The sequence below is a fragment of the Capra hircus genome, chromosome 25 (assembly GCF_001704415.2).
Source record: "Capra hircus breed San Clemente chromosome 25, ASM170441v1, whole genome shotgun sequence".
Taxonomy (NCBI): domain Eukaryota; kingdom Metazoa; phylum Chordata; class Mammalia; order Artiodactyla; family Bovidae; genus Capra; species Capra hircus.
The window spans coordinates 33,384,742-33,410,931 of record NC_030832.1 but is presented as its reverse complement, the minus strand read 5'-3'; the positions used below and the strand labels follow the sequence as shown (position 1 = coordinate 33,410,931).

Genomic DNA, 26,190 nt, shown 5'->3' with positions numbered 1-26,190 from the left:
CTTGCCTGGAGAATCCCTGTGGACAGAGGGGCCTGGCGGGCTACAGTCCATAGGGTCACAGAGTCAGACACAACTGACTCAGCAGACTTAGCATGCACTTACCAAAAGAGGCTAATCCCTGGTGTTAGGCTGTGTTTTAGCCTTGGGGTCACTAGAGGGGATCAAGAAGAGGCCACTGACATTTTGTCTCTTTATCTGGGCTCAGGAAACACGTGCGTGTTCATTGTGAGTATTCACTGAACTGGACATGTATGAACAGTTTTTATATGGATGTTAGACTTACAAGTTTTTGAAAAGAGAGACTAAAGGACTTACCCGGAGGTCTAGTAGTTAGGACTCCATGCTCCCAATACAGGGGGCCCAGGTTTGATCCCTGGTCAGGGAACTAGATCCTGCATGATGCAACTAGGATCCCGGTGCGGCCACATAAATTTTAAAAAGAGAAGAGAGAGCTTAAGTTTGCAGGTGCAGCCTCATGGAAGCCTGCCTTGCCTGGGAATGGACTGGGCATCTAGGTAGTGGTAGGAGGAGAAATCACTGAATGATTTGAGGGAATAGAGGATAGATAGGTAGGTTAGAGAAAGAGGAGTCTTAGCTGGGTCTCTAACCAGTGGCAAGTTGGAAAGTCATTTCCCCTATCTGGGTCTCAGTTTCTGTATCTGCAAAATGGATGAACAAGTCACGAAGGGAAAATTGATAAATATGACTATACCAAAGTGAGGAAGTTGGACTGAATGATTTTTCATATCAGAAGCACTCAATCATTCTATCAAAAAATATGAGTCTCAGACTTCCCTGGTGGTCCAATGGTTAAGAACCTGCCTTCCAATGCAGGGGATGCAGGTTCAATCCTTGGCCAGGGAACTAAGATCCTATATGCCATGGGGCAACTAAGTCTGTGTGCTGTAACTAAGACCCAACACAGTCAAACAAATAAAATAAATCTTAAAAAATAGATATATATATGAGTCTCATCGTAGGAGGAATGAAAAAAGCCACTTCCCTTGGCAAAAATACACTTCTTGCTTACAGAATTTCTGCTTCTATATTTACAGTAAGTGATATTACAAGTAAGGTCATATTATTCATACTTAAAAAAAAATTTTTATTTGGTTGTGCCAGGTCTTAGTTGCAGCATGTGGGATCTAGTTCCCCAACCAGGTATAGAACCCCTGCGTTGGGAGCACAGAGTCTTAGCTACTGGACGGCCAGGCAAGGCCCACTAGTACAGTTGGATAGTAGAGAGGAGAGGGAAGCCATTCCTATAGGGCCCTGGGGTGCAGCCCCTAGTAGAGCAGGGAGCAGGTGGCTGGTGGGCAGGGCCAGCCGGGGGGAGAGGGGGAAGAAAACAGTGGCCTGTGGCAGGATTGGGGGGAAGGGGTTATCAGCCCAGTAATTTTGTTTTTCTTTTTGGCTGCACCTTGAAGTTTGTGGGATCTTAGTTCCCCAGCCAGGGACTGAACCCGGGTCCTCGGCAGTGGGAGCTTGGAGTCCTAATCACTGGCTGGCCAGGGAATTCCCTGCCCAGAAACTTCTTTATCCAGCTCTGTGGCTGCTTCCTCGGCAGTCAGAGAACCCTATTCCAGGCCAGGAGGAGGCAGGAATGCCATGGGCCAGATTACAAGCTTTTCCCCTCTTCTGCTGGCGGACCAGTAACATGAGGTTCTATTTTTGCAGGACCATTTGGCAAAATCCATTACATCAAAAATGTTGGTACTCTTTGACCCAACAAGTTCAACTGTAGGAATCTGTCCTATGAAATATCTCCATAAGTGTGCAAAGATGTACAAAGACGTTCCGGGCAGCACTGTTTATAATACTGAGAAACCGGAGAATGGATGAATAAATTCTGATAAATCCCTACCGTGAAATACTATGTAGCTGTCAACAACCTCATGTGTGAAACAGGGATAATAATAGGATCCGTCTCTCATAGTTTTCATGAGGATTTTGTGAATTAATACCTGCAGAAGGCTTCCATAGTAATACTAGCTGTCATCATCCCTATAGAAATAGGGAAAGATGCAATGTTGATTAAAAAAGAAATGAGAAATGTGATCCCATTTGAGTAAATTAACAATAGTAAACACACATTAAAAAAGAAGAAAAGTCTGGACATACAAGTATCAGATGATGACACTGGTGGTCTTTGGTGGAGGGTAGGGTAACGGAGACCTTTATTTTGTAAATCTCAATAAATTTTAAAGTAATACCTGTGTATTGCTTTTGAAACCAGGGGGAAAAAAATCCTCCAAAACAGTCAAGGAAACAAGAGGAGATAGTGGAGTAGAAGATGGCATGAGAGGGACTTCCTTGGTGATCCAGTGGCTAAGACTCCAGGTTTCCAGTACAGGGGGCTGGGTTTGATCCTTGGTCAGGGAACTAGATGCCACAACTAAAATCCTGCATGCTGTCAAATAAATACTAAAATAAAATATATATATGGCATGAGAAACCCCCTCCCCTCTTCTTGAGGACCCGGAAGTCCAGAGATCAAAGCTACCCAAACAGACTCCCTGGGGAATTAAGGGCCTGGGTTTGATCCCTGATTGGGGAACTAGGATCCCACAAGCTTTGAGGCATGACCCCCCCAAAAAAAGAAGAGAAAAGGCTCCCTGTTTTGGCTGATTAGACACTGCGGGGTGCAGCTTCCCACACAGCTTGTCTGACACTTTATTCTCATTCTGGACCCCATGGAGACATCTTCTCTTCAGGGCACAAGGCCTGGAAGGCTGCTCATCGGGGAGGCTGGCCATCTCACACAAGCCGTTTGCTCTCTCTGGGCCTCAGCTGCCCTCCTTGCAACATGGGCAGAAGCAGCCCAGCCTCTTGGCGAGTTGTGAACAGCTAGGGGAGCAGAATGCGCCACTGGCATCAGAGCAGAGTGAGGGAGGGGGTCGAGCCCGGAGCTGCAGCTTCACCAAGAAGAGCCGCCATGCCAAGAGTCTGTCGTCTGTAAAAATGCCGACGGCTGCCATTTGTCAATGGGCAGTTTGTACTCACAACACTGCTGAAACCAAATGCGCGATGTCTTCTCCAGTCCTCCAATACCAGCTGGGTGGCCTCCAATTCAATTCAGCCCTGACACTGTCTACCCGGAGTTAGCGTCAGATCCCACAGGTTAAGGGCTTGGTCCTGCAAGCCTCCCTCCGCTTCAGACACCAAAGTACTGACCGACTGGCTATAAACAAGGGGATCCTTGACCCCTGACTGAGGTTCCATCATTTGTTAGAAAGGCTCACAGGACTCAGGAAAGCTCTTTACTTATATTTTGCGGTTTCTCATAAAGGAGAGAACTCTGGAGACGTGAATGGAAGAGATGCATAGGGCAAAGTATAAGGGGCAGGGGGTACGCGGAGCTTCTATGCCCCCGCCTGGTGCACCACTCCACCCAGTACCCCAACCCAGAAGCTCTCTGAACTCCTTCATTTAGCGATCTTTATGGAGGTTTCATTTCATAAGCGCGATTGATTAAATGGTATAACCCTGGGGACTTGCTGGTGCTCCAGCGGCTAAGACTCCAAGCTCCCAAAGCTGGAACCCTGGGTTTGACCCCTGGTCAGGGAACTAGATCCCCACAGGAACTAGACTAAAGATCCTGTGTGCCACAACTAAGACCTGGGTGCAGCCAAATAAATAAGTAGAAATAAAAATAAAAACAAATCATTAGCTCTTGATGGTTGAACTCAATCTCCAGCCCCTGTCCCCCCACCACAACCCTGGAGCTGAAATTCCAATTCTCTAACCTTGATCTTGATCTTCCTAGTGACCAGCTCAAAACTATCTAGGGGCCACTAGTCATCTATTAGCATACAAAAGACTCTGAAGATTCCAGGGGTTTTAGGTGCTGTGTGCTTGAAACTGGGAGACAAAAACCAGGTATGTCTGTTTCCCAGTGTACCACAACCAGGCCTCCCAGTGGCTTGCCAGGCTCTGAACACTGGGTCTCCTGTCTAATCAACACACTCAACCATGTGTCACCTAGGGCTGATGGTTCCCAGTTTACAGAGCACGCCTGGCTTGGAGTTGTTTGTTTACATGTGTTAGAGAGAGTAGGATGGCTGTTCCAGGTCATACAGTTAATGAGTAGTGTCGCCTGGATTTGAACCAGGTGTGTCCGATGCCAGAGTCCCAGTGTGTCCTTCCACTGGGCTGCTCGGAGGCACTGAAGGCTGACCTGACCTCCTGCAAACATCAAGTAGCAGAAGGCGCACATACCAGGGTGGAAGGGGCAGCCGGCACACAGTAGGCACTTTGTGAGTACTTGCTGCGTCAACAAAGGATTGGCAAGTCCTCCCCACACCCTCCAGGGTTCAGGGTGTCATCAGCTGCACAAGACTCTATCCATGATCTAGAAGATTGTAAGTCAGCAGGGGCCACAGACCTCGTGTTACTCAGAGGGAGAGTGGGGATTGGTTGGGTTCAGGGGCTGTCTCAGACCACTGGCATGGTGCGTCAGCGACCATGCCAGGCTCCTCGCCCCCAGCTCTGGAACCTCCATGCTGCATCACTGGAGTCTCGCAAGAGCAGGCTGGGAGGAGTAGAACGGGGACAATTCCACAGAGGAGGAAAGAGAGAGCTGGAAAGCAGGTGCGCAGTCTCCTTTGTACATTTCTGGCCACCTGTGTGTACCAAGTTGAAGTCTGGGTGTGGCTGCCCAGGGTCAGTTCCTGGAGAGCAGAAAGGGGGGTACCTTGGAGGGGTGGAATCATCATCATCGAGACCTCCCTGGCCCCTCAGATCCCTGCCTGGCTGGGAAACGTCAGGGCCAGAGGATGCCTGGCCCATCTGGGGCTCCCTGGCCCAGAGCCGTGGACGGTGGTGCCCAAGCTGCGCCTGATCTGTGACTTTGGGCCCCGCTCTGAGTGTGACCCCTCTATAAGGAGTGAGTGCTTTGAGCACTGGTTCTCATCTTTAAAATGGATGTGGCAGGATGTCCCTGGCAGCCCAAAGGTCGCTTCCAATGTAAGGGATGGGGATTCGACCCCTGGTCAGGGAATTGAGATCTCACATGCTGTGTGGCCAGGCTGATAAAATAAAATAAATAAAATGGGTGTGTGATATGATGTTATATTTACCTTAGGGGGTTGTTGTGAGGATCAAATGAAGTGAGAGAGGGACAGCCAGTGGTCGGCACTGATAAGTGTGGTTTCCTTCCTCGTTCCTTTTCTGCCTCCCCCACCCCTGCCCTTTTTTTTCCCTTCCTTCCTAGCCAACACCTCTGCACATGGTGTTAGAGAAAGAACTAGGTGCTCCAGGACACAGAGAACAACCTCCACCAGGGGACTTGGGCATGGAAAAAGCCTTGTCAGACCAGCTATGGACGGGTGACAGACAGCTCAGCCCTGCCCAGAATCCCCGGGCCCCTCCAGTGCTGGGGAGCTCTGGGCGTCACACCAGGTGTGGCCCCTCACCAGCTCCATCAGGGCTTCAGACCCCTGGGGTGACATGGAAAGGGGATCCCAGGGAGGCACATTTTTCACCCAGAGTCTTACAGCCAATGGGGTCCCCCAGCAGCTGACCATTACCTGCCCACCCACCTGCCAGCTGACCTCCAGGGCCAGCCAAGGGGATGCATCGCCTACTTGTCGGCTCCAGGCCCTGCCAGAGGAATGCCCTGTTCCTTCTGGCTGGGGGCTGGCAGGGTCCCCTGCGCAAGGTCAGCTAGTGTGTGCACAAAGTCGCCTCAGTCGTGTCTGATTCTTTGCAACCCCATGGACTGTAGCCAGGGTCTTCTGTCCTTGGGATTCTCCAGGCAAGAATACTGGAGTGGGTTGCCATGCCCTCTTCCAGGGGAACAGAAGCCTTGGAATTAGGCTGCCTGAGTTTGAATCCCAGCCTGCCTGACCTTGAGCCAGTGTCTTGACTTTTCTGAACCTCTGTTTCCTCATTGGTAAAGTGGATAGAATACCCTTTCCATCTCAGGTTATCAGAAAGAAGGAAACAGCAACAGAAAAGCCCCACACAGTGCCCAGCACACAGTAGGTGTACAGGAAAGTTTGGTTCCTGCCCCAACTCCCAGCTCTCTTGAGCCTCCTTCCTCTGCTTCACATCTGAGCCCAAATCTCTTCTTCAGCCCTGATCAAGGGGTGAGAATTGACCTAAAGATGGCTTCTGCTGGCCTGACAGCTCCAAAACCTGTTTTTGCCCACCATAGGGCCAGCAGTAGGGTCAAGGGCAGCTTCAGAAGGAGGACCCTGGGAGGGGAGTCTGAGTGTTTTTGCAGGTGAGGTCATGGAGCCTCCAAAAAGCTGCCCCTCACATTTGCCGGTGCTTACTCAGTTTACGAAAGTCACCTGCACCCGTGTCAGACAGTTTCATTCACAGCATTCCAGGACCCCAGGTGGGGCCCTGACCCCAACTCCCAGCAGCCCTCTCACCTAGGCCCAGGTTGAGTCCTGATCTCTGCCCTAGCCCTGAGCCCAGGCCTCAGATAGACAGTGTCCTTAGAAGGGTAATACATTGGCCACCTGATATGAAGAACTGACTCATTGGGAAAGCCCCTGATGCTGGGAAAGATTGAAGGCAGGAGGAGAAGGGGACGGCGGAGATGGTTGGATGGCATCACCAACTCGATGGACACAAGTTTGAGCAAGCTCCAGGAGTTGGTGATGGACAGGGAGGCCTGGCGTGCTGAAGTTCACGGGGTCGCAAAGAGTCAGACACGACTGAGCGGCTGAACTGACTTAGGGCATAAGAGGGGGTAGTGGAGGGGCACAGTCAGAAGAATCACCCTCGCAAAAGAGGGAACTCCTGGTTGCCACAGCTCAGAGCTCCTCAGTGGGATTCTCCCTCTCCTCCAGGAGCTGTCCCTGCCCTGAGGCTGAGGCGCTGAGCCTCCCTAGGGTGGGCCTGAGAGTCCCAGGCCCCTCTTCTGAGGATCTGAGCAGATGTTGAGAGGAGCTGGGTGAGATGGAGGCAGGGGCTAGATCCTTGGCCCCGACTGCCAGCTGATTCAGCTGAGCCTCCAACATCATCCCCCTTGGCAAGGACCAGACCCACCTGGCTTGGAGGGGGCTGCTCGGTCCTCTGAAGTGGCCCCAATTTATTCTGTCCCTGTTTCTATACCATTGGCCCGGAACAAGCCTCCCAAGTCACAGGAGGGAGAGCCAGGCCCAGAAAAAGGAGGTAACATGCCCAAGGTCACACAGGCAGCCACAGACAAGAGACTAGGCCTGACTCTGGCTTCCTGACCCTGCAGGTGGACTCAGGAGACCTGGGATGGGGGTAGGGTGGCAGGGAACAGGGTGGCTGGGGAGCTGGTGGGAAGTTCCTTCCCAAGCCGGTAGGAGCCAGCATGGGTGCCTTTCACCACTTGCCTGGCCCCTGCCTGTTGGCTAGAAGCCCGGTGGCTGGGAATCCACAGGGCTTCTCCCTGTCCAGCCAGGAGGAGTCTGGGTCCTTGTTCCTGATCCACCAGCCCACCTGGAACCCGCTTCTCTACAGGCACCCACACCTGCCCAGGGCAGGGGGCGACAATAGGGAGGAAGGTCCTTCCTCTTACTCCCTGGCCCACACTCAGCTCCCTGGAGAGCCCCCTGGGCACCTGACCCCTCCCCTCATCCTCACCCCTGGCCCACCCAGCTGGACTGAGGAGACAGCGGGGAGCCGGGGCAGCAGGATGAACTCTTCTCCGATTCTTGATCTCGAGCCTTCTCTAGGGCATGAAATTGCCTCCTTCTCGAGGCAGCTGAACTTCAGAGAGGCAGGCAGGTTCGCGAGACTATTAACCCTTAATGCTCGGCAGAGCCATAGGAGAGCCCCTCCCCCCTTGGACAGGTGGGGAGACCGAGGTCCGCGCGAGCGAGGCTCCGACTCCCCTCGGGCTAAGCACCTGTCCCCGCTGCCCCTCCTCCATGCCCCTTACTTGGATTCCGCGCTATCTGCGGGCGGGGTGGCGCCCAGCCAGGGCCACCGGGTCTCCCCGGGCGGCGTCGGGGGCGCACGCGGGATGCTCGGTGTCTTCTCTACGCCGGCGGCAGAGGGCTCTGTGCGCTGCGCTGAGTCGCCGGCCGGGCTTTTAGCAGCGGGTGTGGACGCTGGCACTGCCGGGGCCCCCGCCCTCCCCGCCCGCTTGGGGTGTCCTTTGCCCCTTGATCCGGTGCCTCCTTCTCTCCTTAGCACGTGGGTGGCAGCCGCTCACCCAGCTGGCGGGCTGTGGGGCAGCCATGACCCGGGCTATGGGCTCAGGCTTCTGCCACTCCCAGTCTGCGACCCGCTCGGGCCCGATCACCTTTAACCCCCAACCCACCCGCCCCCACCCCATCTCCGCGGGGGTTTGGTGCCTGGCGCCCAAATCTAGGGCTGGGTTGGAGAGAGGAGGAGCCACAGGTGTGGAGCCAGGCCCAGGTGGGCAAAGGCAGCGCCTGGGAGGCGGCAGTTACACCCTGAGCCCCAGCCCCTCTTAGCTCTCTTGAGTTCCCATCAGGCTATCTGAGCACCATTCATTCCTCTGGACGCCAGCTCCATGCGGTGCTGGGTTCCGACCCCCTCTGTCCCTGATTTCCCGTCATCCTTAGGATCCCCACCCCCATTCCTCCAGAGCAGCCCTCCCCTTCTCACACCCCCACCCGTCACTTCCCTAACCTCCCCCTCCACAGCCTCTACCTTCTTAAGCTCCGGTTCCTCCTGCAACCTCTTTCTGACATTCTTTCTCTCCACTGGGTCCCTGTGTCTTTCTATGACCCTGCCCTTTCCCGGAACCCCTCCCCACCTTGTGTGCTCATCCTTGAGGCTCTGTCCTCCTCCCTGAACCCCCTTCCCTCATCCCCCCTGCCTCCTGGGGCCCACTGACTCCCCCTTGTGTGACCTCCCCTTCTGGGTCCCTACATTCCTCCTGATTCTTAGCATTCATTCCGCAGACACCCTGGACACTCACAGGGTAGCAGCCCAGAGAGACGACAGGGACAGGCCAAAAAGTATTCATAAATAAGAAATATTTTTTAAGTTTGTCTCATGCACTATTTAGGTATGTGTGTGCTTGCATGCTAAGTCACTTCAGTCGTGTCTGACTCTGTGTGACTCTATCGACTGTAGCCCGCCAGGCTCCTCTGTCTATGGGATTCTCCAGGCAAGGACTGGAGTGGGTTGCCACGCCCTCCCCCAGGGGATCCTTCCCCACCCAGGGATTGAACCCGCATCTCTTATGTCTACCTGCATTGGTGGGCAGATTCTTTACCACTAGAGCCACCTGGGAAGCCCTATTTAGAGTATGCTAAGTCACTTCAGTCGTGTCCGACTCTGTGCGACCCCATAGACGGCAGCCCACCAGGCTCCCCCGTCCCCGGGATTCTCCAGGCAAGAACACTGGAGTGGGTTGCCATTTCCTTTTCCAATGCATGAAAAGTGAAAGTGAAGTCGTGTCCGACTCTTCGTGACCCCATGGACTGCAGCCTTCCAGGCTCCTCCATCCATGGGATTTTCCAGGCAAGAGTACTGGAGTGGGGTGCCATTGCCTTCTCCAGGGTATACTTATACTAAAAGATAATTCAGGACGTCCCTGGTGGTCCAGTGGCTAAGAATCCACCTGCCAGTACTATTTACAACAGCCAAGACACGGAAGCAACCTAGACGTCCATCAACAGATGAACGGATAAAGAAGTTGTAGTACATATATACAAAGAAATATTACTCAGCCATAAAGAGGAATGAATTTGAGTCAGTTCTAGTGATGTGGATGAACCTAGAGCCTGTTATGCAGAGTGAAAGAGCAAAGTGTAAGCCAGAAAGAGAAAAACAAATGTCATATATTAGGGCACATTTATGGAATCTAGAAAAATAGTACTACTGAACCTATTTGTAGGGCAGCAATAGAGATGCAGAACAGACTCATGGGCACTGCAAGGGAAGGCAAGGGTGTGGTGAATGGAGAAAGTAGCATTGAAACATTCATATTATCAAGTGTAAAACAGACAGCCGGGGGGATTTGCTGTATGATTCCGGGAGCTCAACCCAGTGTTCTGGGACAACCTAGAGGGCTGGGAAGGGGTGGCAGGTGGAAGGGAGGTTCAAGCAGGAGGGGACATATGTATACCTATGGCTGATTCATGTTGATGTAGGGCAGAAACCAACACAACACTGTAAAGCAATTATCCTCCAATTAAAAGTAAAAGTTTTTTTAAAAACTGCAAAATAAGAAAGAAAAAAGAATTTTCCTGCCAACGCAGGGGACATGGGTTTGATCCCTGGTCAGGGAAGATTACATGTGGCATGGAGAGACTAAGCCTGTGCACCACAACTACTCAAGCCCACCCGCTCTAGAGCCTGTACTGCACAGCAAGAGAAGCCACTTAATGAGAAGCCCAAGCCCCACAGCTAGAGAGTAGCCCCCGTTTGCAGCAACCAGAGAAAGGCTGCACGCAGCAACGAAGACCCAGAGCAGCCAAAAAAAATGATTCATGTTCACCGGAAATTCAGATTTAACGGAGCAACCTGGATTTACCCTACTCACATGTAAAACAGGGGAGGCAGGAAAGTTTGGACAAGATCTTCTCTCTCCAGGGCCCCACTTAGCTACAGTTTTATCTATAGGAAAACCTCACGTGGGCCTGGAAGTGGGTCTGGAGGTGGTTACATCCACTGCAGAGTAAGAGGAGAGCAAAGTGAAGATGGGGAAGTGCGGGAGTGTGGTGGGGATGGCCTTCACACTAGAGGAAGACAGAGGGAAGGAGAAGCTCCTTGAGGCAGTCCAATCCTGGAAGGCTTCCTGAAGGAGGAAGACGTTCATGGTTATTTTGATGCTGAGTATGAAGGGAGGTGATAAAGATGGTCTCTGGTGGGTGCCTCCCCTTCCCTTAATGGAAACTGGAGAGGCTTGAGGGTCTCTTCGTTTAAGGACACCTCTTGAAGATCAGTAGAAAGTATCTCCCCTTTTCTATGAAGATTCTTAAGAGTGAGGTTGCTGTTCAGACACTAAGTCATGTCCAACTCTTTTGCAACCCCACAGACTGAAGCCTACCAGGCTCCTGTGTCCCTGGGATTTCCAGGCAAGAATACTGGAGTGGATTGTCATTTCCTTCTCCAGAGGATCTTCCTGACCCAGGAACAGAACCCGTGTCTCGTGCTTGGCAGGTGGATTCTTTACCACTGAGCCACCTGGGAAGTCGTTTCAACCACAGACTTCTACCATGTCTGTCTAGCATTTGCCAAGCTTGCCAGGGTCCTGCCTGAACTTCCTAAGCCCTTTACGTGGGTTAATTCATTGAATCTTTTCAACAACCAAATGGTGTGGGTATTTTTCCTTATTTTATAGATGAGGAAACCGAGGCACAGAGAGGTTGAGTAATTTGTCTGAGGTTCACACAGGTGAAATCTGAGCCCAGATGTCCTGGCCTTGGGCTTCCCAAGTGGTAAAGAACCCACCTGTCAGTGCAGGAGACATAAGAGACATGGGTTTGATCCCTGGGTCGGGAAGATCCCCTGGAGGAGGGCATGGCAACCCACTGCAGCATTCTTGCCTGGAGAATCTCTTGGACAGAGGAGCCTGGTGGGCTTCAGTCCATAAGGTCACAAAGAGTTGGACATGACTGAAGTACTTAGCACGCATGCACGCCCGCCCTGGTCCTGTGTCTGCCAAGTAGCAGATCCTGTGGTGGGGATTAGGACTGGAAAAAACTGACACAGATTCTGTCCTTGCTTTTAGGGGACCTCTTGTCTAACAAGAGAGGGGATGGATGGGTCTTTAATGACTCTGGTACAGGTCAGGCTGGGATCGGGGCTGGGACAGAGTGGGCTAGGAAGGAAGGATGGATTCTGCCTGTGCAGGAGGAGGTATGTGCTGAGCCAAAAGGATGGGTCAGTTCTTCAATAGCTTTAGGATAAGGCATTGAGAGGAAGGGCATTCTGGGTGGTGGGACATCTTGGGCAAAAGCAGGAGAGGTGCAGAGATGCAGTGTGAGACTTGGGAATGGTCAAGAGTGTGGCATGACTGGAAGAGGGTCTAGAGGTTGAGTATGAGATGGGCAAAAGGGAAAAAGAGGAGCACAGGCATTAGACAAAGTAATGTAGTCTCCATCTGGGAGAGGATAGGGAGCTGTAGTTTCCATCAAAGGCAAGACTGGTCAGATTTGCTAGAACTAGAGGGAGGCCATTGCAATGGCACCCCACTCCAGTACTCTTGCCTGGAAAATCCCATGGATGGAGGAACCTGGAAGGCTGCAGTCCATGGGGTCGCTAAGGGCCGGACACGACTGAGGGACTTCACTTTCACTTTTCACTTTCATGCATTGGAGAAGGAAATGGCAACCCACTCCAGTGTTCTTGCCTGGAGAATCCCAGGGACGGGGGAGCCTGGTGGGCTGCCGTCTACAGGGTCGCACAGAGTCAGACATGACTGAAGCGACTTAGCAGCAGCAGCAGAAGAGGGAGGCAGTGGAGGGCCAGCAGGGGACGGGGGGCTCAGCCCAGGAGTGGTCAGTCCGCCTGAGCTGGGCCAGGACCACACAACCGTCTTGGGGAGGTGGGTGGACGATTTACCCAGCAGAAGGGACTGACTGTCACTTGACCAAAGTTCTTGGGCCTCTTTCAACTCTAGATTCAGCCCCAGAACAGATTCTTTGTTAAAAAAAAAAAAAAACATACACTTGTGAATGTCAGGAGAACTGGCTAAAGAGGGGACTTCCCCGGTGGTACAGTGGTTAAGAATCCACCTTGCAATGTGGGGACCGGGTTCAGTCCCTGGTTAGGGAACTAAGATCCCACATGCCACACAGGGGAAAAAAGGTGATAAAAGGAGTGATAATCCCTAAATTCAAGGGTGTGAGCAAGCAAGGTAGGAAAACCCAGATGTAAGGTTTTGGTAAGGTTCCAGTTCTGGGGTTGGGTGGTAGATTCACTGGTGCTCATTATAAATGAATAAATACACAAATAAATGAAATAAATGCAGGCTAAGTAGACACCAAAGACAACTGTATCAAAAAATAAGAATTACTATTAATCTATTTCTGTGTACCTGCCTGGGTGCTCTTTGGAAGGAATGATGCTAAAGCTGTAACTCCAGTACTTTGGCCACCTCATGCGAAGAGCTGACTCATTGGAAAAGACTCTGATGCTGGGAGGGATTGGGGGCAGGAGAAGGGGATGACAGAGGATGAGATGGCTGGATGGCGTCATCGACTCAATGGATGTGAGTTTGAGTGAACTCCAGGAGATGGTGATGGACAGGGAGGCCTGGCGTGCTGTGATTCATGGGGTTGCAAAGAGTCGGACATGACTGAGTGACTGAACTGAACTGAACTGAGGTCTGGATTTTATTCTATTGCCTTTTCTTTTTTTTAATATAAATTTATTTTAATTGGAGGCTAATTACTTTACAATATTATATTGGTTTTGCCATACACTGACATGAATCCGCCACAGGTGTACATGTGTTCCCCATCCTGAACCCCCCTTCCACCTCCCTCCCCATCCCATCCCTCTGGGTCATCCCAGTGCACCAGCCCCAAGCACCCTGTATCATGCATCGAACCTGGACTGGTGACTCGTTCAATATATGATAATATACATGTTTCAATGGCATTCTCCCAAATCATCCCACCCTCGCCCTCTCCCACAGAGTCCAAAAGTCTGTCCTATACATCTGTGTCTCTTTTGCTGTCTCACATACAGGTTTATCGTTACCATCTTTCTAAATTCCATATATATGCGTTAGTATACTGTATTGGTGTTTTTCTTTCTGGCTTACTTCCCTCTGTGTAATAGGCTCCAGTTTCATCAACCTCATTAGAACTGATTCAAATGTATTCTTTTTAATCGCTGAGTAATACTCCATTGTGTATATGTACCACAGCTTTCTTATCCATTCGTCTGCTGATGGACATCTAGGTTGCTTCCATGTTCTGGGTATTATAAACAGTGCTGCAATGAACATTAGGGTACCCATGTCTCTTTCAATTCTGGTTTCCTCGGTGTGTATGCCCAGCAGTGGGATTGCTGGGTCATATGGCAGTTCTATTTCCAGTTTTTTAAGGAATCTCCACACTGTTCTCCATAGTGGCTGTACTAGTTTGCATTCCCACCAACAGTGTAAGAGGTTCCCTTTTCTCCACACCCTCTCCAGCACTTATTGCTTGTATACTTTTGGATAGCAGCCATTCTGACTGGTGTGAAATGGTGTGAGGTATGGATTTTAAAAGAGGATGTGTATGTATCTGTTCTACAATAACCGGATGTCCACATGCAAAAGTATGAAGTCAGACCCCTAACTCCCACCATATACAAAGATTAGTTCAAAATGGACCAATGACCTAAATGGAAGAGCTAAAATCTATAAAACCTTAGAAGAAAACATAAAGGTGAATTTTTATGACCTAGAGTTATAAAATGATTTCTTAGATATGATGTCAAAGCACAAGCAGCAGAAGAAAGAAATAGACAAATAGGACTTCATCAAACTTTTTGTAAAAACTTGTGTGCATCAAAGGGCGCCATCAAGAAAGTGAAAAGACAACCCACAGAGTGGGAGAAAATTATAAACCATATCCCTGATAAAGGACTAGCGTCCAGAATATATAAAGAACTCTTACAAACTCAACAATAAAGAGACAAATATGGGCAAAGGATCAGACTAGACATTTCTATAAAGCAGATATTAAAAACAACAAATCGCATAAGAAAAGATGGTGAACATCATGCGTCACCAGAGAGATGCAAATCAAAACCATGAGACAACACTTCATACCCACTAGGAGAATTATAATTTTAAAAAAGATAGATAATAACAAGTGTTGGTGAAGGAACTGGAACCTTCTTTAAAATGATTAAAATGGTAAATTTTATGTCATGTATGGACCAACAAAAAGTCAAAAGGAATTAAGCTCAGCTGGTAAAGAATCCGACTGCAATGCAGGAAACTCTAGTTCGATTCCTGGGTCAGGAAGATCCTCTGGAGAAGGGAAAGGCTACTCATTCCAGTATTCTGGCAGAGTTGGACACGACTCAGCGACTTTCACTTTCACTTTTTCCCAAGAATGAATCTCAAAAACATTATGTTTTTAAAGAAGCTGGTCACGAAAAATCACATATTAAAGAATTCCATTAATGTGAAACATTCAGAACAGGCAAGTAGGTTAGTTGCCTGGGGCTGGTGGTGGGAGTCAGGGTTTGGAGGAACTGGGGAGTCACTGTTAATGAGTACAGAGTTTTTGGTTTGTTTTTGTTGTTTTGCCTTATGGGATCTGAGTCCCTGCCCAGGGATCGAACCCCCTGCCGTGGAAGCATGGAGTCATAACCTCTGGACCACCAGGGAATTCCAGGTACAGTTTCTTTTGGGGGTGATGAAAATGTTCTAAAATTGTGCCAATGGATTCACAATTCTGTGAATATACCAAAACCCACTGAAGTGTACAATTTAAATTGTTGACTTGTATGGCATGTATCTCAATAAAGCTGCTTTTTTTTTAAAAAAAGAAAAAAAAGAAGAAAAAAGAAAAAAGGGAGTGATGATTGAATCCTTGGAGAATAATGAATTTAAAGACTGAACCAGGGAGCAGAACCCTGAGGATAAAGTGTCCCTTTTCTTTGGGCAGCCCCTGGGAGTCCCTGGCAGAAAGTAGGTGCTCCATAAATTAAATCGAAGGGATTGTTTCTAGAAAGAGGAACCCATTGCAGCTGCTGTTTCTGGAGCATGATGAAGTGGCAGGCATTGTGTTAGACACATATCAAGTCCCTGAATCCTTCAACCACCCACTTCAGAGATGGTATCATTAAGACTCTGGGAATTGAGGAATTTGCTCTTGGTCACATAGGAAGCAGCAGAGCTCAGAAGGGGACCCAAGCTGACTTCAAGCTGTCTGACTTCAAAGCTAAGGTCTAAAAATATACCCTTAAAATTATTGGGTGAGCGTGTGCTCAGTCACTCAGGCATATCCGACTCTTTGCGACTCCGTGGACCATATAGCCCACCAGGGTCCACTGTCCATGGGATTTTCCAGGCAAGAGTGCTGGAGTGGGTTGCTATTCCCTCTCCAGGGGCTCTTCCTGACCCAGGGATGAAACCTGTGTCTCCTGAATCTCCTGCATTGGCAGGTGAATTTTTTTCACTCTGAACCACCAATTTTATATAAAAATTTTCAGGCTTACCCCAAAGTATGCACCTGTGTGTACCTACACTCAGCCTAAGAAACTGAACTATCTCTTTAATTCTAATTAAAAAATATATATTTTGGGATCTTAGTTCCCTACCAGGGGTTGAACCCACACTCCCTGCATTGGCAGCATGGAGTCTTAACCACTGGACTGCCAGGGAAATCCCTGAACTATCTCTTAATGCCATTGAAGTCCCCTCTGTCGCCTCAATTCCATCCTTCTTCTGCCAGACTGCCACACTGCTGAATTTGGTTATTTATTGTTCCTGTACTTTGTACATATCTCCAAGCAATATGAAGTATGGCTCTGCATGTTTCTAAACTTTACATAAACATTATTATACTGAATGTACTCTTCTGAGACTGCTGCCTTTATTCGAGGTATTGTTTGTGAGATTCAACCAGATTGACGTGCGTAGCTGCAACCTGCCCATTTCTGAGCGTAGTATGAAGTGTTTCGTTGCCCTGGACATTGGGGCTGTTTCCAGTTTCTTGTTATTACAAGTAGAGTCACTGCAAATATTCCTGTTCTTGTCTTCCAGTCCAAGGCAGTGAATGTTCCGAGAAGTCTGTATTAGCTGCTTATTGCTACTGTAACAAATTGCCGAATTTGTGCTTTAAAAAAACACACATAATTTATTTATCCATTACTTATTTGGCTGCTCTGGGTCTTCGTTGCAGAATGTGCGATCTTGAATCTTCGTTTTGGCATGCAGGAAGTAAGTTGCGGCATGTGAACTCTTAGTTGTGGCACGCGGGATCTAGTTGACCAGGGACTGAACCCGGGTCCCCTGCCTTGGGAGCACAGAGTCCCAGCCACTGGACCCAACAGCACAGACATATTCTCTTACAGTTCCGGATGTCAGGAGTCTATAATGGGTTTCCCTGGACTGAAGTCAAGTCACTGGCAGGGATGCACCCCCTCTAGCATCTCTCGGGGAGAACCCACTTCCTTGCCTTTTCCGGTTTCTAGAGGCTGTCTGCTGTGGCTTCTTTCTCCGTCTTCAAAGCCAGCAACATACTGTCTTCAAGTTTCTCGCTGACTCCAACACACCAATTTTATTGTTGTGTCTTCTCTGATTCTGACCCTCCTGCCTTTCCCTTCTAAGAACCCCTGTGATTACACTGGGCCCACCTGGGTGATCCAGCACTCTCTGCATCACAAGATCGTTGATTTAATCACAGCTGCAAAGTTCTTTTCACCATGGAAGGTGACATATCCACAGGTCTCAGGGATGAGGACGTGGCTGACTTTGGGGTCTGTTACTCTGTCCACTGCACATTGAATGTTCTTTATGAGTTTGTCAAATTGCTCTCCAGTGAACTGATTCTCTCTCCCACTAGCAGTATGTAAGCATTCCTGTCACTTCCCAACCTCACCAACACTTAATATTACCTGACTTTTTAATTTTTGCCAGTTTGACACTTGTGACATGTCTGGACTCTGACTGCTATGTGCCCAAGAAAGAGAGGGTGGTCGATAGTGTTGAATGTGAGAAAGAAGGGCTCTGGAAGTCAGAAGCGGTCCATGACCTTGGCTAGAGCAGTGCCCTTGAAGCGGTGGTGGGGTGAAGTCAGACTGAGTCAAGGAATAAGGGGAGGTATGAGGAAATGGGGGCTTCCCAGGTGGCTCAGTGGTAAAGAATCCACCTGCCAATGCAGGAGGCATGGCTTCGGTCCCTAGATGGGAAAGATCGCCTGGAGTAGGAAATAGCAACCCACTCCAGTATTCTTGCCTGGAGAATTCCATGGACAGAGGAGCTTGGTGGGATACAATTCATGGGGTTGCAAAGGGTTGGACACAACCGAGCGCACACACAGGCTAACGAGGAAACGAATGCACGGAGTGCAGTGTAGACGGTATGTTAGTCGGCTTGGACTGTCACAACAAAATACCACACACTGGGTGGCTTAAACAAAAGATACCTATTTCTCATAATTCTGGAGGCTGGGAAGCCCAAGATTAAGGTGCCAGCAGATTTGGCTTCTGGTAAGGGTTCTTTTCCTGATTCGTGGATGGTGGCCTTCTAACTGTGACCTCATCCGGTGGAGAGAGAAAAAACTTTGGTCTCTTTTCCTCTTCTTAGAAGGACACTAATCCCATCATGGGAACCCACTCTCATGACCTCATCTAAACTTACCTTCCAAAACCCCACCTCCAAATATCATCACATTGGAGGCTAGGATTTCAAAATATCAACTGGGGGCGGGGTACTCAGTTCATATAGAGAAGGAAATGGCAACCCACTCCAGTATTCTTGCCTGGGAAATCCCATGGACAGAGGAGCCTGGCAGACTACAGTCCATGGGGTCACACAGAGTCGGACATGACTGAGCACATACTCAGTTCATAACCGGGTACTTTCAAAATATTGGGTGGAGGTGAAAGGGAGGTATCAGTCTAAACAGAAATTAAACATGAAAGAGACAGAGAAAGAAAGAGATATATGAACTTCCTTGGTGATCCAGTGGCTTAGACTTCACACTCCCAATGCAGGGGGCCTGGGAACTTAGACCCCACATGCCATGACTAAGAGTTTGCATACTGCAACTGAAAGATTGCGCATCCTGTGTGCCACATCTAAGACCAGGGAAGCCTAATAAATAAATATTTTGTAAACATATTAATTAAAAAAGAATCCGTTCTGCTATGCAGGGTACACAGGTCGGATCCCAGGTCCAGGAGCTAAGGTTCTACATGCCTTGGAGCATCTCAGGGCGCCCCAACTACTGAGCCTTCGTGCCACAACTAGAGTCTGTGTGTTGCAATGGAAGACTTGTTCGTGTGGCAACAAAGATTCCGCCTGCTGCAACTAAGACTTGATGCAGCCAACTAAATAAGTAAATATTTGTTTAAAAGAGAGAGAGAGACATAACTAACCACAGGGTGGGGGGGGGGGTAGCCTCTCAGAGGAGGCAAGGTGAAGGTGAGACCCATAGCAAGGGTACTTCGTTGGCTTTGGAATGAGGGGAGGTTTCTCTTCCTGGAGGCAGAGGGAAGGAAAGGCATTGGGGCGGGTGTAGAATAAAGAGGGGTTGGTGACGAAGAGGAACAAGCTGAGGGAAGAGCTCCCATCAGATCTCACCAAGGCCTCTTAGAGTGAAGAAAGACTGGAGGAAGAGGGGCCAAAGGTGGGCCAGACAGGAGGGAATGTCTAGGAGGCCCCTGGAAGAACGGCAGAAATAGTGGGTCTGGAGGACGCACAGCAGAACCAAGGAGCTCATAACCGGGAAACTGGGACATGTGGCAGGGCTCTTGATAATACCCAGGACCCTGATGGAGGCAGCAGGGACTGTGGGGCACACAACGCCACCTGGGGAGGTAAAGAGGATTTCCTGGAGGTGGTGATGCTCCAACTGAGTCTGGAGGAGGAAAACCAAATTTCAGTTACCATATAAATCTGGAAGAAGGGGACTTCCCTGGTGGTCCAGTGGCTAAGACTGCACCCTCAATGCAGGGGGTCTAGGCTCAATCCCGGGTGGGGGAACTAGCTCCCACATGACGCAACAAAAAAAAAGGATCCCACATGTGGCAAGTAAGAACCAACACAGCCAAATAAATAAAAATAAATGTTTTGAAAACTGTGGGCAAAGTGTTGCCTTCACAATGCATCAGCAAGCTTGTCCTGCCCCATTCCATCAGTTCGGTGTCTTTCTCAGACATCTCCAGCACGCCCTCTGTCCTCTGGCTGGGTTGAGGACCTGCATATACAGGAAGAACTGAGATTGTCTGTCCTTTACCTGGAACGTGATTTTGGGTAGGTGACATCATCTCTGAGAATCTGTATCCTCATCTCTGAAATAACAGTAGTTCATATCAGGTATTCATTTAACTACAGGTAAGAGACTCTACAGGCTTCCCTGGTGCCTCAGTGGTAAAGAATCCACCTGCCAAAGCAGGAGGCGAGGGTTTGATCCCTGGGTTGGGAAGATTCCTTGGAGAAGGAAATGGCAACCCACTCCAGTATTCTTGCCTGAGAAATCCCATGGACAGAAGAGCCTGGCGGGCTACAGTCCATGGCTTCGCCAAAGAGTCCGACATGACTGTGCGACTAAAACAAGGGACTCAAGATTCACTGCCTCTTTTCCTGACTTTGTGTATCATCACCCCATTTTGTAGAAGGGAAAACTGAGGCTGGGGGAGGTGAATGACTTATCCAAGTTATCAGGAGGGCAGGAGCTCCTGGAGCCTGGCCAAATTCAAAAAATCGTTCGAATTCAAGGGGTAAATGTGAAACAGCCTTGCAACCTGTAAGCGCCTGGGGTGGGAGAGTCCGTGCCTGGGGGCGTGGTGACTGAAGGCCGAGAGAAGGGGAGCGGAGAGAGGCGGCCCTAGAGATCCAGACGGCGGAAGGATGATGGGTTGCCAGGAGATCCGCGGGTGCGGGAGGCGCGGCGCCACCGGGGCGGGAAGGGGTGCGGCCCGCCCCCTCCGCGCCCTACCCCCAGCCTCCACGCCGCGTCCCCTTTAAGAGCGGGCGGGGCGCCCTCTGGCGGCGGAGCGCCGCGCGCCGCCGGAGATCGAGCCCGAGCCGGATCCCGGAGCCGGAGCCGGAGCGGAGCGGAGCCGGGGCGGAGCGGGCCGAGCGGGCCGAGCCAGCAGCCGAGCTGGGGGCGCGGGCGGGCGGCATGTACCGGGCCCGGGCGGCGCGGGCGGGGCCGGAGCCCGGCAGCCCGGGGCGCTTTGGGATCCTCAGCACCGGGCAGCTCCGGGACCTGCTTCAGGATGAGCCCAAGCTGGACCGGATCGTGCGGCTCAGCAGGAAGGTAGCACCGGGGGCGCGGGCGGGGGGCGCGGGGGACGGGCCGCGGCCTGTCGGACCTGCCGACCGACCGAAGGGCCGCGCTGGCCGGGCCGCGGGGCCGCTGGAGCCTGGCACGTACGAGTGGGCCCGGCGGAGCCGCCCCCGGGGGAGGGGGCGCCCGGAGCTGGCCTGGGGCGGGTGGGGCGCGCCGGAGACCCAGGGAGGCGCCCGTGCACCCCCGGGATGGCCGCGAGGCGTGTCCTACGGCGGATGCTCCAGGGAGGTGTGTTCCGGGGGGCGGCTGTGTTGTGGGGGGCCCTGGCTCGCACACCCACGTTCTGTAGGGCCAGAAAGGGGAGGCGCCTTCCATAGGGAGAACTAGGGGCCTGTTTGACACCTGGGGTACCGTTGGGAGGGTGTCCGTATGCTGGGAGTGCAAGAGGGGGCTTTGTGTTTTCCGTTGGGGAGGGGTACTGAAAGCTGAGGTGTGTGTTCCATAGGCCACCATGAGAGAAAGTTGTATATTTCACAGGAGATAGGCCCGGGCTGGTTGTCTGTGGGGGGCGGAAAGGGAAAGTGTACATTGGAGGGAGGCAGGCGGGAGGGCCATGTGCATTCTACAGGGGACAGATGGAGGGTAGGGCGTTCTCCAGGGGCAGGGAGGGGAAGCTTGGTCCGCCTAGTAACAGAAGGAAAAAGCCTTCTCCAGGGCCAGGAAAGAAAGGGGTCTGCTTTCTGCAAGAGAAGGAGAGCTGGGAGCAGGTGCTAGGGGATCGGGGAGGAAAAGGGGGTGTGTATTCCTTGGGGTGTGGGGATTCCACTGGAGGGCAAAGGAGGAGTGTGAGGGGGGGTGTGTGTGTGAGGGGGTGCCAGACAGGGACAGGGTGAGCACCTCACTCTGGAGAGTCAGAGCAGGGGATGGGGAGTGTTTTCGGAGCAAACACCTGAAGAGGAAGCAGACAAAGGCCTGGAATGAGAGGGAAGCTGCCCATGCATGGAAAATGGGACAGAGGAGGGAGGGGGGCTCCTCGGGGACCTGAGCAGACATATTAATTGAAAAATTAAAAATTAACTAACATTTGTAGAGACCTTCGTAGTTTTCCTCACTTCAGTCTCCCAACAATCCTATAAGGGAGACGTTTTTAGCTCACTTTGTGGACTAGGAAACCGAGGCAAAGTGGGGTCTGGGCTCTCCCAGCACCTCCACCTGTTGGCTCGCCATCCTGAGGTTGGGGCGCCTTCGGCTTGGCCCGTGGGCACTACCGCCTGGGTGGAGGGGGGGCGGTCGGCGGCCGTGGGGAGAGTCCCTGAATGGGCCTCTGGGCTCTTCCCCTCTGACAGTTCCAAGGCCTGCAGCTGGAGCGTGAGGCATGCCTGGCTTCCAACTACGCGCTAGCCAAGGAGAATCTGGCGTTGCGTCCCCGCCTGGAGATGGGCCGCACTGCCCTGGCCATCAAGTACCAGGAGCTCCGGGAGGTGGCCGAGAGCTGTGCGGACAAGCTGCAGCGACTGGGTGAGGGACGATGGGGAGAACTGCCCGGGGTGGGGGGTGGGGGTGCCTGCGAAGTGCCAGGCTCCGAAGATTGGGAACTTGGGCACACCTCTTCTTCGGGCAAGTTTGCAGGGGTGCTACTCCTGGGCAATGCCCAAGTTGGGAAAGTGAGTAGTTGGCGAGTAGAGCTGGGTTGGAGAGGCCAGAATGGGGCCCTGGGAGAAGAGGGGACCTGCTGCCCAAGGGTCTGGGGTGCTCTAGGAGACAGCCTCTGCTTCCTCTTTCGCACCAGGACGGGGTGGGGGGGGGCACACAAACTGATGCCGCAGGGCGTTGTCCAGGTGAGGAAACTGAGGCCCCAGAGAGGGGAGGGGAAGCGTAGAGTCACACAGGTCAGGGAGAGTCAGCAGCGGGCCCTGGGGCTCCGGCCTGTCTGTCCAGGGTGACAGGCCCTGAGGGCAGGGGCTATTCACTGCATCCCTCTGCGGCCCTCAGAGGAGAGCATGCACCGCTGGAGCCCCCACTGCGCGCTGGGCTGGCTGCAGGCTGAGCTGGAAGAAGCTGAGCAGGAGGCTGAGGTGAGAGGAGAGGGCGGCTGGGCCTGGGGACCTGGAGGAGGAACCCAACCTATCATCGTCCCCTCCCCTTGATTCTTACATTGCAGGTTGTGAGAGCCCCTCTTCCAGGAAGCCTGCCCTGAGTGCCTGGCCCCCAGGAGGGCCTGCTGAATTGCTGTCCGCCCTGGACACAAGGCCCACCGTCCCCATCTGTGACTTTCCCCCGGCTTCCTGTGACCATCTCTGGGCAGCTTAGGCTGGGGCTATAGAGGAGCCGGGGCAGTCGTCCCAGCACAGTGGGTGGGAGCACAGTGCTCAGGGTGTGGAGGGATGGAGGCGGAGGGCCCTGGCCTGAAGGAGATGGACACCTGTCCCCTCCAGGTGTGTCCTCATCCCTGGACCCCCCTCGTCCCTGCCCCGGCAGGTCTGGTGATCGCAATCAAGGCTTGAGAGGAGAGGACTTGGTCCACAGTCACTCACCAAGGGGCAGGCGAGGCTGGAACTCAGTGCCCCATCCCCGACCGGGGTGGTGGGGTCCATCGGAAGGGATTCAGGATGGAGAGAGGACCAGCCCTGAGTCTTCGGTCATGGTCCTCCTAAACTGTCCCTTCCCTCCTGTCCCAGGAGCAGATGGAGCAGCTGCTGCTGGGGGAGCAGAGCCTGGAGGCTTTCCTGCCCGCCTTCCAACGAGGCCGGGCCCTGGCCCACCTGAGGCGGACCCAGGCAGAGAAGCTGCAGGAGCTGCTGCGGCGCCGGGAGCGGTCTGGCCAGCCAGCCCCCACGGCTGCCGCGGAGCCCCCCAAATCCTTCCCCGCTGCCGCAGTCCTGCCCACCGGGGCCGCCCGGGGGCCACCGGCAGTGCCCCGGAGCCTGCCCCCCTTGGACTGCCGCCCAGTGCCCCCACTGAAGGGCTCCCCCGGGTGCCCCCTGGGCCCAGCCCCTCTGCTGAGCCCTCGGCCCTCGCAGCCAGAGCCCCCCCACCGGTAGGATCCAGGGTATGGCCCCCCCATGGGGGGCCCAGACAAACTTGATGCGTGGCTCCTCCTCCTCCCCCACTGCCTGGGTGGGGGGAGGGGCAGGCCCCTCCCCCTGGCCCTAGGCAGGCCCTGGCCCTGGAGGCTGAGCTGGGGAGGAGGGTCCACTGGGAGATGCCCAGAGAGAGGGCTGGGGGTGGGGTGGGCAGGGTCTGATGCTTCTGGCGCTGAGGAATCTCTGCCTTTTTTTTCTCCCCGGCTGGGGCCTCCCGGGTGATGGGCCAGCCCCAGTGCAAGAACTTGACTCATGGGGGCCTGGGAAGTTGCCCACCTCCTTCAAGGGGCCCTGCCTAGGGGGCCCTAGTGCCCCTGCCCCTCCGCTGGGCTCGCACAATGCCACGGCTGACCGGTGTTTTCCATCATGTCCTGAGCCTACCTTTCCCCCAGTGCTGGGGTCCACCACCTAGGAGCCAGGGGGGTCAGGCCCCAGTGGCAGGGGCAGGGACACCATGGCCATGGGGCTACTACTACCTGCCCCACTCAGGCTCCAGACCCTGGGGCGAGGTAGGCCAGGGGCTTCTGACCTGCAGGGGTGAGAGTGGGCCATCCCCCGGAAAGACCATTCTGTATTTTTCTGTCCCGTCTCCTTAGAATGGAACCTTTTTGAGGGCAGGTCCTTGTCTTTGTATGTTCTGTCCCCAGCCCCGCCTCCCAGGGGCCGTCAATAAATGTGATGATGAGGATGACGATGCTGCCCGACTCCTCTCTAACCCCTCACCCGGCCTCTCAGCCACTGCATCCTCATCTCAGGTCCTGAGCTGCCTACTCTTGAGAGGCCCTCCTTTCCTCTCTGCCCATCCAAAGCCCAGCTGTCCTTCGGGTCCAGCACTGCTTCTGCCTCTTTCATGAAACCTTCTCTGGTTGCCAACCCCAGAGAGTCTTTTCCTAGCTCTTCACTTCCCAGCCCTGCTGGACAGAAGTGCACTCTGCGTCCCAGTTCTCAAGGGCCGCACCGCTGTGCACTCTCCTCTCCTGGGCGCCCTGCAGGCCCCATCAGGATGGCCCTGCTCCTTCCCTGGCCTGTCAAATGACCGCGCCCACCGGGTGATAGAGGGGCTCCCATAAGGCTGAAGCTGTCTGTCTTCAGCTTGGGTAAACACCAGGTGGCAGCTTGGCTGATGACGGTGGGACAAGACCAGAGAGTAGGAGTATGTCTTGGATCAGCGTAGGTCAAGTTTGATGAGATGAAGTTTGGCAGGAAGTCAAGGAAGATCCTCTCAGTGAGAGAAGTCAGAGTGCTGTAGAAGCTACTGTGACCTCGGTCCATGTTAGTAGGGAAGTAACCATCTAGACCGAGGCAAATGCTCGGTTGGCTCTACTTACTGAAGTTTTAAACTCGAAGGGAACCCCACAGCAGCAGCACCTTTGATAAAGTGACAGTCGCCCAGTTGTGCCTGACCTTTGCAACCCCATGGACTGTAGCCCGCTAGGCATTTCTGTCCATGGGATTCTCCAGGCAAGAATACTGGAGTGGGTTGCCATGTCCTCCTCCAGGGAATCTTCCCAACCTAGGGACTGAACCCAGGTCTCCTGCCTTACAGGCAGATTCTTTACTGTCTGAGCCACCAGGGAAGCCCACCTTTGGAGTAACAATAATGAGAGAAAAAGGACTGGGACTGAGTCCCTTGCAGAAGAGCTGCTTCACATAGAGCCAGAAGTCAGAGTCAAGACTAGTGGGTGGAGACCACAGGGAGCCAGATTTTTGCTCAGGATGAGGCTCTAGAGCCACGGCTGCTACTAGAGGTAGGCGGTCCCCGTTCCTAAAGCTGTCTGAGCAGCACCTGAGTGACTGCTTGATGGGATCTTGTGTTTTAATAATTTTGTTTTGGGTTTTTTTTTTTTTTTCCCTTGGCTACACGGGTGCAGCTCCTGGAATCTTAGTTCCCTGACCATGGATTGAAACCAGGTGCCCAGCAGTGGAAATGTACAGTCCTTACCACTGGACTGCCAGGGAATTCCTCTGATGGGATCTTTAGAAATGTAGGCAATAGTTAGAGGGACTGGCCCGTTTGAGCTTCTGACAGCCCGTCAAGTCCAGTCAGATCCCTCCCAGCGGGGGCCAAAGCACTGCCAGTGCCCACTCGAAAGCCTCCACCCTGGCGGCCTCGGCACTCCTGCTCCTCCCTGCTAGCACTTGAGCTGCTGGAGGTGAGGGACGCCAAGATGACATACAGTGCCTGCCTGAGACAGCAGACAGAAGACTGAGCAGCCTTGGAACTGCATCCTCAGCATGGCCTGGCCAAGCTGGACCCCTCTCACCCTGGCCTCCCATTCCTGGTC

At 52.6% G+C, this 26,190-nt stretch overlaps 1 protein-coding gene across 1 annotated transcript; it reads left to right on the top strand.

Annotated features, from left to right (window-relative positions):
- Positions 20,595 to 24,597, top strand: VPS37D (VPS37D, ESCRT-I subunit). The gene is made up of 4 exons (XM_018041070.1): positions 20,595 to 20,849; positions 22,169 to 22,340; positions 22,815 to 22,897; positions 23,501 to 24,597. The coding sequence occupies exons 1-4, from the start codon at positions 20,712 to 20,714 to the stop codon at positions 23,861 to 23,863; spliced, it is 756 nt and encodes a 251-aa protein (XP_017896559.1). The 5' UTR covers positions 20,595 to 20,711; the 3' UTR covers positions 23,864 to 24,597.

Excerpts from the sequence above, each read along its gene's own strand:
- VPS37D (XM_018041070.1), top strand. The coding sequence starts at position 20,712 with ATGTACCGGGCCCGGGCGGCGCGGGCGGGGCCGGAGCCCGGCAGCCCG. Across the intron at positions 20,850-22,168 it reads TCGTGCGGCTCAGCAGGAAG|TTCCAAGGCCTGCAGCTGGA; the intron begins GTAGCACCGGGG and ends CCCCTCTGACAG. Across the intron at positions 22,898-23,500 it reads AAGCTGAGCAGGAGGCTGAG|GAGCAGATGGAGCAGCTGCT; the intron begins GTGAGAGGAGAG and ends CTCCTGTCCCAG.